The sequence below is a fragment of the Pygoscelis adeliae genome, unplaced genomic scaffold, assembly GCF_000699105.1.
Source record: "Pygoscelis adeliae isolate BGI_AS28 unplaced genomic scaffold, ASM69910v1 Scaffold1, whole genome shotgun sequence".
NCBI lineage: Eukaryota > Metazoa > Chordata > Aves > Sphenisciformes > Spheniscidae > Pygoscelis > Pygoscelis adeliae.
In genome coordinates, this window is record NW_008824051.1 from 1,624,249 (window position 1) to 1,637,399 (window position 13,151).

At 39.3% G+C, this 13,151-nt stretch overlaps 2 protein-coding genes across 2 annotated transcripts in view; one reads left to right on the plus strand and one right to left on the minus strand.

Moving 5' to 3' along the window:
• Positions 1 to 2,032, plus strand: part of LHCGR (luteinizing hormone/choriogonadotropin receptor) — a 23,384-nt gene extending 21,352 nt beyond the window's left edge. The window contains exon 13 of the mRNA XM_009333677.1: positions 683 to 2,032. Within this exon, the coding sequence (XP_009331952.1) occupies positions 683 to 1,931 (1,249 nt within the window). The 3' untranslated portion in view covers positions 1,932 to 2,032. The remainder of the gene's footprint in view (positions 1 to 682) is intronic.
• A 6,089-nt stretch (positions 2,033 to 8,121) lies between these two features.
• GTF2A1L (general transcription factor IIA, 1-like) overlaps positions 8,122 to 13,151 on the minus strand; it is an 11,889-nt gene continuing 6,859 nt past the window's right edge. Inside the window, 4 exon segments of the mRNA XM_009333678.1 lie at positions 8,122 to 8,229; positions 10,169 to 10,258; positions 11,020 to 11,316; positions 12,978 to 13,151. The exon segment at positions 12,978 to 13,151 is cut by the window's right edge and continues 323 nt beyond it. Of these exon segments, the coding sequence (XP_009331953.1) occupies positions 8,122 to 8,229; positions 10,169 to 10,258; positions 11,020 to 11,316; positions 12,978 to 13,151 (669 nt within the window).

A 13,151-nucleotide genomic window follows, 5' to 3' on the forward strand; every position in this document is an offset into this window, starting at 1 on the left:
GTGTTTGCTTTTAAAATGTTTCTTCTTTGGTAGGCTTATCCCCACACTATTGATGACCTACAGATTAAAGAGGTCTATTTTAAACACCTAAAAACTTTATAATTAGGCATTGGGTCCAGTCTAAACTTAAAATATTCTAGCCATCAACATTATCTAGTTAACCATGCACTTCTACTCCTCGCTTTGTAATACTGCGAACATCAAATTCCTCAGCACTTCCCAAGTCATACGTCGTCTCAGGACTTTGTTCGGTAAGTGCATTTCCTAAGGGAGGTAAGGGTGCACAGTTAAAATCCTTAGGTTATTTTAGTTTGGCTTCTATAACTGTCTGATAAACCTATATGCATCAAACCTATAATCCATCAATTTGAGTGTTACTATAGTTTGAACTGCAGTCTACTGGCAGCATGAGAAAGATGGCTTGCTTACAAAGCAATCAAGATAAAGTACTTAGAAATAAGTTGTGTAAGAAAGCATTCCCGTGGATGTGACTATGACCTCTGCTGCTCCCCAAACAAAAGGCATCCTTACAAGGCTTCATTTTATGTAAACGGCCTGTAGCAGCACATGTAGGAAGTAACTGTTTTAAAAGAACTGTTACCTGTTGTATTTTACAAAAGAGCGCAAGCAGCACGTAACAAATAGTTCACTTCTATTTGTGGGGGGTTGTTTTTTTTAATAGTTACAGAGATGACTCTTACAACACATCACTGTGGTCAGCAGAAAAGAACATGTACCCGTTTGCAACAGATGAAGAAACCTCCCCTTACAGCTACTCAGCCATTTTCGATGACAGCGAAATGACCGGCTTCGACTTTGAGTATGACTTTTGTCAGCCTAAAATACTCACGTGCACTCCAGAACCAGATGCATTTAATCCCTGCGAAGACATCCTGGGATACAGCTTTCTCAGAGTCCTAATCTGGTTTATAAACATCCTTGCCATTGCTGGCAATTTCACTGTACTCCTCGTTCTCATAACGAGCCATTACAAGCTCACTGTTCCTCGCTTCCTCATGTGCAACCTCTCCTTTGCTGATTTTTGCATGGGACTTTATCTGCTGCTCATTGCTTCTGTTGACGCCCAGACAAGCGGTCAGTACTACAACCACGCAATAGACTGGCAAACAGGCAGCGGCTGCAGTACTGCCGGCTTTTTCACTGTGTTTGCAAGCGAGCTCTCAGTGTACACGCTAACGGTGATCACGATAGAAAGGTGGCATACAATCACCTACGCCATGCAGCTGGATCGAAAGCTACGACTGAGGCATGCTGTGCCGATCATGCTTGGTGGCTGGGTGTTCTCTGTTTTAATAGCAGTGCTGCCTCTCTTAGGGGTCAGCAGTTACATGAAGGTCAGCATTTGTTTACCCATGGATATTGAAACGGGTCTTTCCCAAGCCTACATACTGCTGATCTTAGTGCTAAATGTTGTCGCCTTCATTGTCATCTGTGCTTGCTACATTAAGATTTACATAGCTGTTCAGAATCCAGAGCTGGTAGCTGCCAATAAAGATACCAAGGTTGCAAAGAGAATGGCGATACTGATCTTCACGGATTTTACCTGCATGGCCCCCATCTCCTTTTTTGCCATATCCGCTGCCTTTAAAGTACCTCTCATCACAGTGACAAACTCCAAGATTTTGCTGGTTTTATTTTACCCCGTCAACTCCTGTGCAAACCCATTTCTCTACGCAATTTTCACCAAAGCATTTCGAAGGGATTTCTTTCTGCTGATGAGCAAGCTTGGCTGCTGTAAGAGCCAAGCAGAGCTTTACAGGATGAACTATTTCTCTGCTTATACCTCCAACTCCAAGAACGGCAGCTCAGCCACAGGCCCCAGCAAAGCCTCACAAGCACTGTTGCTCTTGTCGGCGTTAGAGAAGCCGTATCCTGCAGTACGAGACAAGATGTCTTACAACGAAAATTAAACCAGAGCGCCAACAGATGCGGCACTTTGCAAGGCCAGCTGTAATTATTCTAGTGACTAGGAATTATTTTATAGTATCTTGAACATTTCACAATAAATAAAGCAGCCAATCAATAATTCTTATGCAACATAACTGTTCTGAGGTTCAAAGTGGCATTTTCCCTTTTCTTCTTTTGTAACGATAGGCAAAACTCTTCTTTGGGGGTAACCAGGGGAGCCCAGGAGTAGTCAGGGTGCTCTTGAAGTTAACGGGTGCTGCAGTGATTGCAGTCTGGCTCCTTTCTCTCCAAATCTGCTTCCGTGGGGTATTTAAAGGCTGTCTGCTACCTTTCATGCCTTCCTTTTCCACTTCTATCAGCTGCACTGGCATTGCTGGGTTAAAGAAAGGGGCACTGAACTAGATGCCTCCCTTCATGTCATCAGCAGAAACTTCCAATTACACAGCTACCTACACCCTGTTAAAGAACAGTGTTCAAGCGTTAGGTTGTAAAGATGTCACCAAGGAGGAAAGTTAACCTACTGAACCTTTGTTACTAGCAATTTCACAGTTTACATTAGATCTCAGTCTGAGCTGGTAGGTAATTTACTTTAAAAAATTAACCCATACACAACCATGTATGATCTGGAAATCACAAGAGATGCAATAGATGTAAAACCCCATCTGCTGCACACAGGACTGTATTTTGTACATCATACGTGCACCCACACAAATCACATAAGCTGTAAAGGCTCCATCTCAGCAGCAGGATAGCTGCTGCTTGCACAGGTAGATAAGTACTGCCTTGTTTTCTCTTCAGGGACAGTCCCATAAATTATTTTTGTCTGCCCACTCTCTGGCATCACCGCTGCCAGTGGCATTCGGGATGCACTGGGGACTTCTCAGCACTCGCAGTCCAGCTCCATTCCCAGCTGATGAAGCAGAATAGTTACTTTTTAGTGACACTGTTTTTCCATAAAAATCTATCTTTTCTTTCACTATGCATTGCCTGATGCTAAGGAGATCCAGATTTGTGGCTGCATTCCTAATTTAAGTAAGAACTGAGCATTGCTTTGTTATTGCAGCATATATACTCTGTCCATGGCAAAGAAGCTGTCACCCTTATGCAGTTCACTTGCTGTGAGCCAACACCACACTGTATTGAAGCTGGAGACTCAGATGTGTAAGCTCTTGCCTGCATCGTATGGGCCAAACAATCTGTACTGAGTGACAAGCTGCAGATTGCATTGAATGCCAGACAGGATCCCTGCGAGAGTCTGCCCCAGGCACGTCCTAAGGAGGCCATGTTCTGCACTGCCCGGTCTTCTGAAAATGAGAGGCTTAGTTATTGGAAAGTTCACAATCCTGTGGGCAAAAACAGATGCAAAAGCTGTGGACTGCAGATCAAGCCTCTTAGGTGCCTTATTCTTGACAGGTTGGTTACATCGCCTCTGATGGGAGGAACACACGAGTACTTACATTTCATCAAACCAATACGGTAGCATGAGACCTACACATGGCAGTTTACAGTTCACAGAAGGTAAAGCACATGCATTTTATTTGGGCTTGTAGTCGAAGTTTTAGCATCTCAGATCACATTCTGTAGACGATACTCACGGTATCTGAAGACAGATCCTCAGCTGGTATAATACGCACCTCTCCCGCAGTCAGCAGAGCAGTGCAGCTGTGCAAGATCTGTGCTTACTCCGGAACAGTCACGGCCTAGCAGTTCTTGATGGCCACCGAAAGTGCAGACTCTGATACATAAGAAAATGGTATTATTGCAATCACTTTAAACTTCCTACATTTTCCTTCTCAACTGAGTCCTTTGCTTTCAAGTCTGTGACAGCAATAGAGTAAAAATCTGCATTCCAAAACACACCTCTTGTTGCCAAAACACCGCACCGCAAGTTAAATTTGCTTCACATTAATGATTCTTTTTGTACTAGTGACTGGCTTATCATTAGCTTATAGTTGTGTTAATTAAAAATAACATCTCTGACCCTCTTTTACCTTCAGCTCAATGCCATGATTTCAATCAGTATAAGAGCTCTGTATGTAAGCATAGCTGTACTCACAAGCAGTTCGCACATGCATGAGGAACGAAGCAGGATTGAGAAGAGAGGAGGCTGTTAAAACTCTACGGTTTAGCAATCAGTAAAAATTCCATATGATGCACCTCTTTATACACACCAGCTCCTAAGCTTAGCAGATAAGCAAACGAGACTACTATAGGATATTTAACTATAATAGAAACTAAAGACACTGGTGAAAAAAAAACCTACCTCACCTAAGGCTTCTCTGTCACCTATCTCAAAACGGATTTTCGAGACTCATTTCTTCGGACGGCCCATGGAAGTGTCCTGCACACGATTTAGGACATGGCAAAACAATGTCTTGAGTGGACAATAACTGATTTACTTACGTTATGTTTCAACAGGACAAAAGCTTGCAAGCACACCCTTCCTGACACCCTACCACATAACATTATCAGGAAACTACATGCAAGAGAAATAAGTTCGAAATAGTGACAACTGATAGTACCTGCCTTACCTTAAATGCTGCTTAGGTAACAGCAAAGAAGTTTGAGAGCTGTGGGCGTTTTCCTTTTTGTACCTGCTGTAAGTTGAGTGAAATCTACCGTTTAGAAAATAATTGGTTTTAAAAATAATTGGTTTAAAAACAAACAAAAAAAGCCCCCCACACAAACAACAGAAGTAATTTAGATACTTCAAATTTTTCTACATACAAAAGCAAGCAAGTAAGTAAAAGCAACAGTTGAATAAAGATTTAGATTCATGCTAAAGCTTCTCATACAAGTTCCAGTTTTTATTCTATCTCATTATTTTTGGTAAACTTACCTTCTTTCTGGTGTAAAGTTTTAGACAAGACATTTATTGAAGTATCTTCAATGGCCATAACTGGTATTACGCACCTCTTCCCATCACATCTGCAGCAACACGTCAGTAGCGGCAATCAAAAGCATTAATACGGTAACTATTCAGATCAAAAACATTCCGATCTGGTTATTGCTCAAGTCATCGGCTACAGCAATTAGCTAACTCAGCTTACATTTTAATAAGAAACATCTTTTCCAGTATAAAAATTCCTGACTTCATATATTTTTAGTTGCAAATGTCTTATTCAAAGCTGTAAGTCTTTGCCAATGTTCATTCAAGAACACGGGAGACAAAGTGTAGGGCAATTCTTGCATGCTTAGACAGAAGAAAATGAAAGTCCGTCCTACTGCAGGAGTCCAAATAGACAGTCCCTAGCTCTGGACTGGGAAAACCACTGCAAGCACTCCCAAGGAATATCTGCAGTGTAGTTTGGAGGGAGCCAGAAGATCTGCAGCATTATGAATTCAGTAGCCATTTTCTCAAATATGGGAAGGGTTGAGATAGCGAGAGCAAAACCCTACCCTAATCCCTAAAGTTTCTGTATTTGATAGCTCAGGAAGGCACTGGATGGACCCTACATTAAGGTTCCTTCTTATCAAAAAGGTGCTGGGTTAGAAAATGCAACTAAATGAAAACCCAGGGGATGCTTGAAGGCGTAGCTAAGCCATCTTCAGCATCCCTTTTGATGCAGGTGAGCTTCGATCAGGAGTAACAGCCAGCTATGTATACTGTCAGCAAAGCTTCAGGAGGAAAAATGGCTAACAGTCTTTTGATATTTTAATTGCTGATAGTACATGTGATTTGTGAAAAAGCGAAAGAGGATGAAAAATATCACCAATGCCCAACCCATAAAACTTACAAGAAGTTTGGGAAGTAAGAGACCAGAGTTAAAAAAATACTTCCAATCCCAGATGTGCAGTCTGTATAATCAGTATCATACTTGGACTGCACAGATGTTGCAGCAAGCTGTCAAAAATTAGCTTGCAAAATTTTGAAGCACAAGAAGCATTTCAAGAATGGAATAAACAGGCAGATGAAGCTAACAGGTAGAAGGTATGTAGCAAGTATGAATTGGTAAACCTTAGAAGAGATGGGGTGGGATTCCTACTCTAGTACTTCTATCCCACACATCTCAGCACCCATTCAGAGAGGAAAAAGGTCTGAGAAGGGACAGGGAGAGAGGAGATGGGTAGTGAGAAGGATGCTCAGAGCTCTGACTCCTTGCCTTCATGTAGAGGGAGTCTTTAACACCACAAGCAGAAAGGTGTAACAAAGAGGAAGAAGCTGCCCATCTTTAAAACTAGCTAAAAATTAGGTACTCTTTAGCCACTTCATTTTATAATGACTAGCGAAAACATCCTATTCTCAGAAGCAACATTCAGAGACCACGCAGTGCTTAGCGAATGGTGCATATCCAGTCATGTCCAATGGATTCCTGTGCCACACTACCTCTGCTTCCAGTCTTTTCTATGCTGCCCAAGCTAAAGATGGTCCCACAATTCATAACATACACATTTATGGAGCATTAACACCTCAGAGCCTGCGAGAGTGTGCTGAAATCTAAAAGCATCTATGGTGGTAAGAGCTGCATTTCCTGTGCATTTATGGGTCTGAAGTGTAGCACCGGTGCAGCTACAAGTCAGATGAATGGGGAAAAAGAAATCATACACTGCAGTATTTTAACTGTCTCTGAATACACGATTCTTCACATCCCAGCAGCAGTATCTACAAAAGACAAAAGAAATGCCACACTCGGGTCAGGCCGCCTAGTTCAGTGTCCTGTCTTCGATACTGGACAGCAGCAGATACGTCAAAAAGCATGCAAGAAACTCAAGACGTAGTTAAAAACCTGCCTCCTGAAGGAAGCATCTCTATTGCTCATGCCATCAGCACAAGGGTTTGTACCATTTTGAACAAGGGTTGGGTTTTTTCCCCCCCATTTCTTCTATATATTCCTTCTCTCCAACTCTCCCCTTTATTTTCCTTCTCTTCTCAAGGCCCCTGCGTCCTCCCAGGGAGCAGAGATACCCAAAGTGTCTCACGAGGTCTTCTTTCAGCAGGTGTAAAGAAAGCGACCAGGAGGGAGGGGTGCCATACCCTTGTGTGTAGCACTGCCCTTCTAGCAGGATTATCCTGTTCTGAGCAGCTTGGCTGAGGCTTTACCATTTAGTTTCCAATATTGCCCTACAAGGAACAGGAGCTAGCCAGGGGAAAGCTAGGGCCCGGACCTATGAGTGCAAAACTTTTTTACCTCTATTTCTAGAGGAAGAAACAAAAAGCTAATGTTGAGGACTGCTGGGAATGCAGTTCTCATGGCAGGGTGAGCTACTGCCACATGCATGGCTTGTACACATTTCTCTAAGCAAAGTTTATATTTAGACAACACAAAAACAACTCTCTGCTGGAAATGTATATGAGATGACATTTTATTATTATGCACAATTTGTATCACTCACAGCTTACTGGCCTGTAGTCCTAGAATGTAGTGGATATGTACAGAAGCAAACTTAAATGACTTTGCATTGACAGTGAAAATAAATCACATTTTAATGTTAAATCACATTATTCATTGCATCTCAGTAAACATAGAGGGTATAGAACAACCAATAATAATTCTCATATATTGAGAGCTCAAGGGTCTTCCCCCCACGTTTCCAAACTTACATCTGAAGTGCCTGCCTTTAAGCTGAAGCCAAAAACCCACAAAGCAAGCAACAACTAAAAAAGCAAGGGAGAGGAAGAAAAGGGGAGCGAGAAGTACACAGCTGAAACAGCCACAGGTTTCAGACTTGCACAGAGGTTGCTTTTTCTTTTTTTTTCTTTTTTAAACTCAGCAGCCTTTGAAAAGAAATAATAGTATCACCAACTGTGTAGTTTTATATTTCAAGTCACACTTTAGCCCTTATTTAAAAAAGTGGAAAGAAAACCAACAGAACTGAAATTTACTTAAACAGTCACTTAGTATTCCATTACTTTCTTGAATTACTAACAGATTCAACATTTTAGTCTTCAAAGCTATTCATTCCAATGATGTTTCTTGGGTGGAAAAGTAATGAAATAATCAGAAAAGAACAGCAAGGACAGCTGAGTAACTAACAATACAGTGTTTTAATTTGCATGTATTAACAACACAGATTTTGCATATTTTTATCACAGCTTTGTTGTTGCATTTTTGGGGTTTTGGGTTGAGGTTTTTTTTGGGGGGGGGGCGTTTGGTTTTTTTAATGGCAAAAAAAAAAAAATAGAAAGAAGTTTCACAGAAAGTTCACAAGGGAATAATGCCACAGTCTTAAAGTACATACTTCAGTGAGGTTTCACCACTCTGCATCTCCAATGGCTTTTGCAAAAACATGGTCTTTACCCTCAAAGGACATCACTCCATCTTTTAAGTAGAACTTCCATTTGTTCTTACTTCGATGTATCTGATAAAAGAAACAAATCAATGCTCCCCCCCAAAAATATATATTAGACCATCCATTAAAAAAAAAGTAGTTTTAAGCAACTTGGTTTACAAAACTTTTTTTTCTTTTAAAATCCTGATAGCCCAAAACATGTGAAACACCTCCACTGAACACAGCACCAATAAACAATAGAGGTAGAAGATTTCAGTTGTTTATAAATAATTAATTCCCTGCCCTCTCAAAGGAACAGCCTCCTGAATCTTAGCACACCCCCACCCTACCCCCCCCCAAAAAAAAAAAAAAAAGACACAAAGGTTGTTGTGTGAAAGCTCAACCCTGGCAGGAAAACAAGACAATAATGGTGCAATTTTGTTAGTGTATCAGTCCCAAACTATACTGCACCTTGCAAACAAGCATGGCTTAACTGAAATGCAGCGTTTTTCTTTTCCCATACACATGGCAGCGCCATATTGCATGCACAGGGGCATTAGGGTAAGGCTAAAAGCAGGAAAAGGTTGCTCAAAAGCAAATACTGCCATATAAAAAATAAGAACAAATTTGCATATTCTGTTTCTTTTTAAAGGCCTGCAAAACAAGCTATACTGCAGAAAGTTCGTGTTAAATACTAAAAGAAGGAATTTTAAACAACTTTAGAAAATTCCTTGGATTTTAAGCAGTCTATTTTCAAGTCCAGAAAGAAAAAGGTAGGAAAACCCAACACAGGACAGTCATTTTGCCTATAGCATTCTTTTATATGTAACAAGGTAATTTAATACATAACTGTTTCCATCTACTTTCTACTAGACCTATTATGTTTTATTAAATCTATATAGGAAAGGGGGAGGTTGCCAACATCTCCCCCTAGCTTCTCTAACTGTTAATTTCTAATAACATCTGATCTTAAATTTCCTATAGACATGTCCAATGCTGAACATCATAGCAGTTTTAAAAAATTTTCAACCAAATTTTCAACTCAGTACATTGCTATAGATAACAATATCCACTACCTATAGCATCTGTAACATCAAACTAAGTTATGAAGCTTCAAAACTCTGCGTACCTTTTCAATACAATACAGACACTGTGGCTCAATTTCAGATGCATTTGACACATAAACCTGTAACTACATTTTCCAAAATAACTAGTTTCAGAAACACTCAATCTGTTACACTTTAGTAAAGACAATTTTCTTAGAAGCTGTTTCCTACAACAACGACACCATTAAGGCAGGCCTAGTTGAACACACACACACAAAATTATCATTAGTTGCTTTTGAAAGAATAAATCCTAAAGCACATTCTTAAGCAAACTATAGACTTATTTTTCCATATTTGTTTCAAAATAAGATACGCACTTTGTTTTGTCAACTTTTAAACTACTGACATGTGTCCAAAACCATACCAGAGTTAGAAGTACTTAATTTGATCTTTAAGAGTTCAAAATGAGGTTGAATTTTAAACATTAAAATGAAGGAGGACAAAATCGCCCTTAACGACTGTTTTGCTTTTCAGACACAACAGACTTCTGATAGGAAAATCTCTCAGGAAGCACTTCAAAGACAAAAAATAGAAAAGAAAGTACAACACACTCCTCTTTCTGTTACGCATTTCAGAAGTCTTCTTTTATGGCTGAAAATGCATACACACATCCATGGAGCTGTTGACATTACTTAAAAGTTAAGGAAATGCATAAGCTTTTGCAGCTTTACAAATCTTAATTTTGCAAGACTTGGTCCCCTTTCCTTTTCCTTTAATAGGCCATTATGAACGCGTTGATTATCCTCATTTCAGAAAACAGCAGGTAAGTCTTCAGACTATTGTCAGCTAAACATATAATTTGAACACTCAATTATTACAGCATTGGATTTTCTTTGAAAGGTACTGACAATAGACCAGACATGGATTTGCTGAAGATATTATTTAGAATGATTAAGGAACAAAGATAAAACTATATACTGTACCTTGTCATACTGACAAACTATCACATTGTCGGTGTCAAACAAGTCTGGAACGTCCTGTTCACTGACATCATCACCAGAATTTAAGGGGTCCTAGAGATTAAAATTGTATTTTATACGTTCTTTCAGAATAGCATTGAATATACTTGACATTAAACACACCTAGAACAATAAAGGTTACCAGTGCAAAAATCAAGACCTAGAGGCTATGAAGACCATGTTGCACAAAGCTCATTTATAGGCATCTTTACATGCTTATGTTCTCAAAAACAAAAACACCCTAAACAAAAACACAGGTAAAAAAGCAAGACTGCTAACTGACAAAGCTGACCCCAATAAGTGGAATACTAATCAACTGGTACTTATTTGAAGTCCCGATGCTACGAGTTGATTCTCTGGTGAATCTCTAGGACCCAAAATTGCATATCTTTAAGAAAAGCCTTTTCCTAGGAAACATACGTACTTGTATCACATTGTTCTCTTCTCTGTCTAATTCCCTGTGGTCCTTCAGAAGGAAAAGAAACCTAGATTTGTATCCCGATCTTACTTAAATGAAAAGCAGAATTCCATTCCACCAAGGCCAGGGTTTCACCATAGAACTTGAATTCTGGTAATTAAGTATTTTAATTCATCCAATAAACAAATAACTTCTCAATATCTCTTTCATTTGTTCACACTCCTCATAATGAGCTCTCAAGTAATTTCTCAGTAGTACCTCCTATCTCAAGAGGTATGTAACTTAACTATGCATTCTTCGCATTAAACTTACCAGGAATTGTTCTGGGTCCAACAATTCAACAGTCAAGACAGATAAACTATTGTAATGTGCTTCACAAGGCTTAAAAGTAAGTTACCTCCTCAACTATATCTATTTGGGGCTCTTCATTATCACCACCACTGCTGCTAGACTCAGTGTTTGAAATACTGTCACATTCTTCATCATCGTCTTCCTCATCCACATCCTCCAGAACTTTTAGATCCTCTGATTCAATAATGCCAATGAATTCATTCTCTTCCCTATCTTTTGTATGTGGTATTTCTTCCTTGGGAGAAACATCACCAGTTCCATCTAGCTGAATTATGCCTTCAATGTCACTGCAGATATCCTTCTCTGATCGTAAATTAGATTCCATCTGCTCAGTAGGTTCCATCTGACAGGAATAAAAGAGACCAGAGACAGCTTGTGAATTAAAACCACATAGCTTTCATTGTTCAGTACAAAGCCTGAGATTTTTGTTTAATAAAGCAACAAGATCAGGGCACTAAAATGAGTGTTTCAAGTCCTGGCCTACTTGTAAACCCTGAGTAGATTTGCAAATCTTGTTCTTACACCTAACCTTAAATGGAATCCATGCCAAATTCCTGTTTCTATCCTATCTGATTTGTGATGACTGGGTCTGGATCATCATAATTTCAGTTTTGTAGGTCAATCTTTAAAATGTTACACTTAGCCATCCTGTGCCTCCATTGCTGCTGTATAGCCTCTGAGAGGAAAATATTCCTCAGCAATATAGAAAGATGTTCTCTTAGACTTTTCTTTAAACACTATTGTACTCAACTTCTTAAGAAAAGGATGGTCGAGCTGGCCTTTAGAATTTCTATTGCAAAGAAAACTTCAAAACCAAAATAAAGCCAAAAAAAGGAAACAAGCTACTCCCCCGGCCCCCAAAATAGCATCTTTCATTTTTGAAATAAAAGTCAAGATTAACTCATCCCTCTCCCTCAATAAAAATGCTTGTTTAAATAAGATATAAAAAGCTGAGACAGTAAGTATTTCAGTACTTCAAGTTACTGTTCATAAAAGTGCTAGAATTCCTAAACTGAGCATTCACATGAGCATAGAAGGGCTTTAAGCTTTCAGCCATCTTCAGTTTCTCATTAAATCTTTATTGTAGCACTTAATTCACATCCACATACACTTTCTAGTTCAAGAAAATAACACTTTGTTTTGACCTTCCATTCTTGCTATGGACCGTCTTCACCAACCTGCCATCAAAGTTCAGCTGAGCAACATAACATGCTTTCTGTTTACAGTCATTTGTCATTACTGTCATTAAATCTGCATTTAATAAATTTGCCTCAATCACATCTAAGCACTACAACTCAAAGTCAGCAAGCCAGCCTGAACTTACAACATCTGCAAATAATTTCTGGAACAAGAATTAGATGAGGTCAGGAAAGTGGCTTGTTAATTAAATTAATTCAAGTTTTCCACACAGCTCTAGCTGAATTCTAGTTTGTTCAGGATTTTTTCCCAAGGAAATACATTTCCTTCCAGCAGATTTTCACTTATCAAATCTGACTTTTCATACTCAATATGCATTCTTAATGCAAGTTAAATGCTTTTCACACATTACAAGTTAAAACTAATCCCAGCTGACACTGCAAAAGCAATTTACCCACATCTGGCCAATATCCACATGCACATGTCAGAATGACATGGAAGTTCTCAAAGGGTCATTCATGTCTGCTCAGTCACAAAAAAAAGAAAACCATTATCCCCAAAAATAGATATAATGTATTCTTAGACTTACTATCCATTACACCTTTAGCATTTTTTAGATTGACATTCTCTTCAATCCCAGTATTTCAGCAATATTTGTAACAAACTCTTAATGTAAAAATAAGCAGCCAGCTACTGCTATTCAAAACAAGCTCAAAAATGAACTTTAAAATTATTATAATTTTTATTATTATAATTTAGAGGTGCTACTTGTCACTTACAGATGTGTCTGATTGCATCTCTTATGATACTTCAAACAACCGTCTCCAATGGATGTATTTTCACCAGCTGAGAAATAAAAGGCCTTACCTTATCAGAGGAAGCAATGCTGTCCTGATCTTTCAGAACATCGTTATCATCCAAACTTTTGCCCGTGATAATCAGGTCAATGATATCATCAGACACCTGCTGTTGCACTGACTCCTGAGGCTCAACGTCTAACTGCCCCTCCACATCCAGCAGGACACCGCTCGAGTTGTTTGC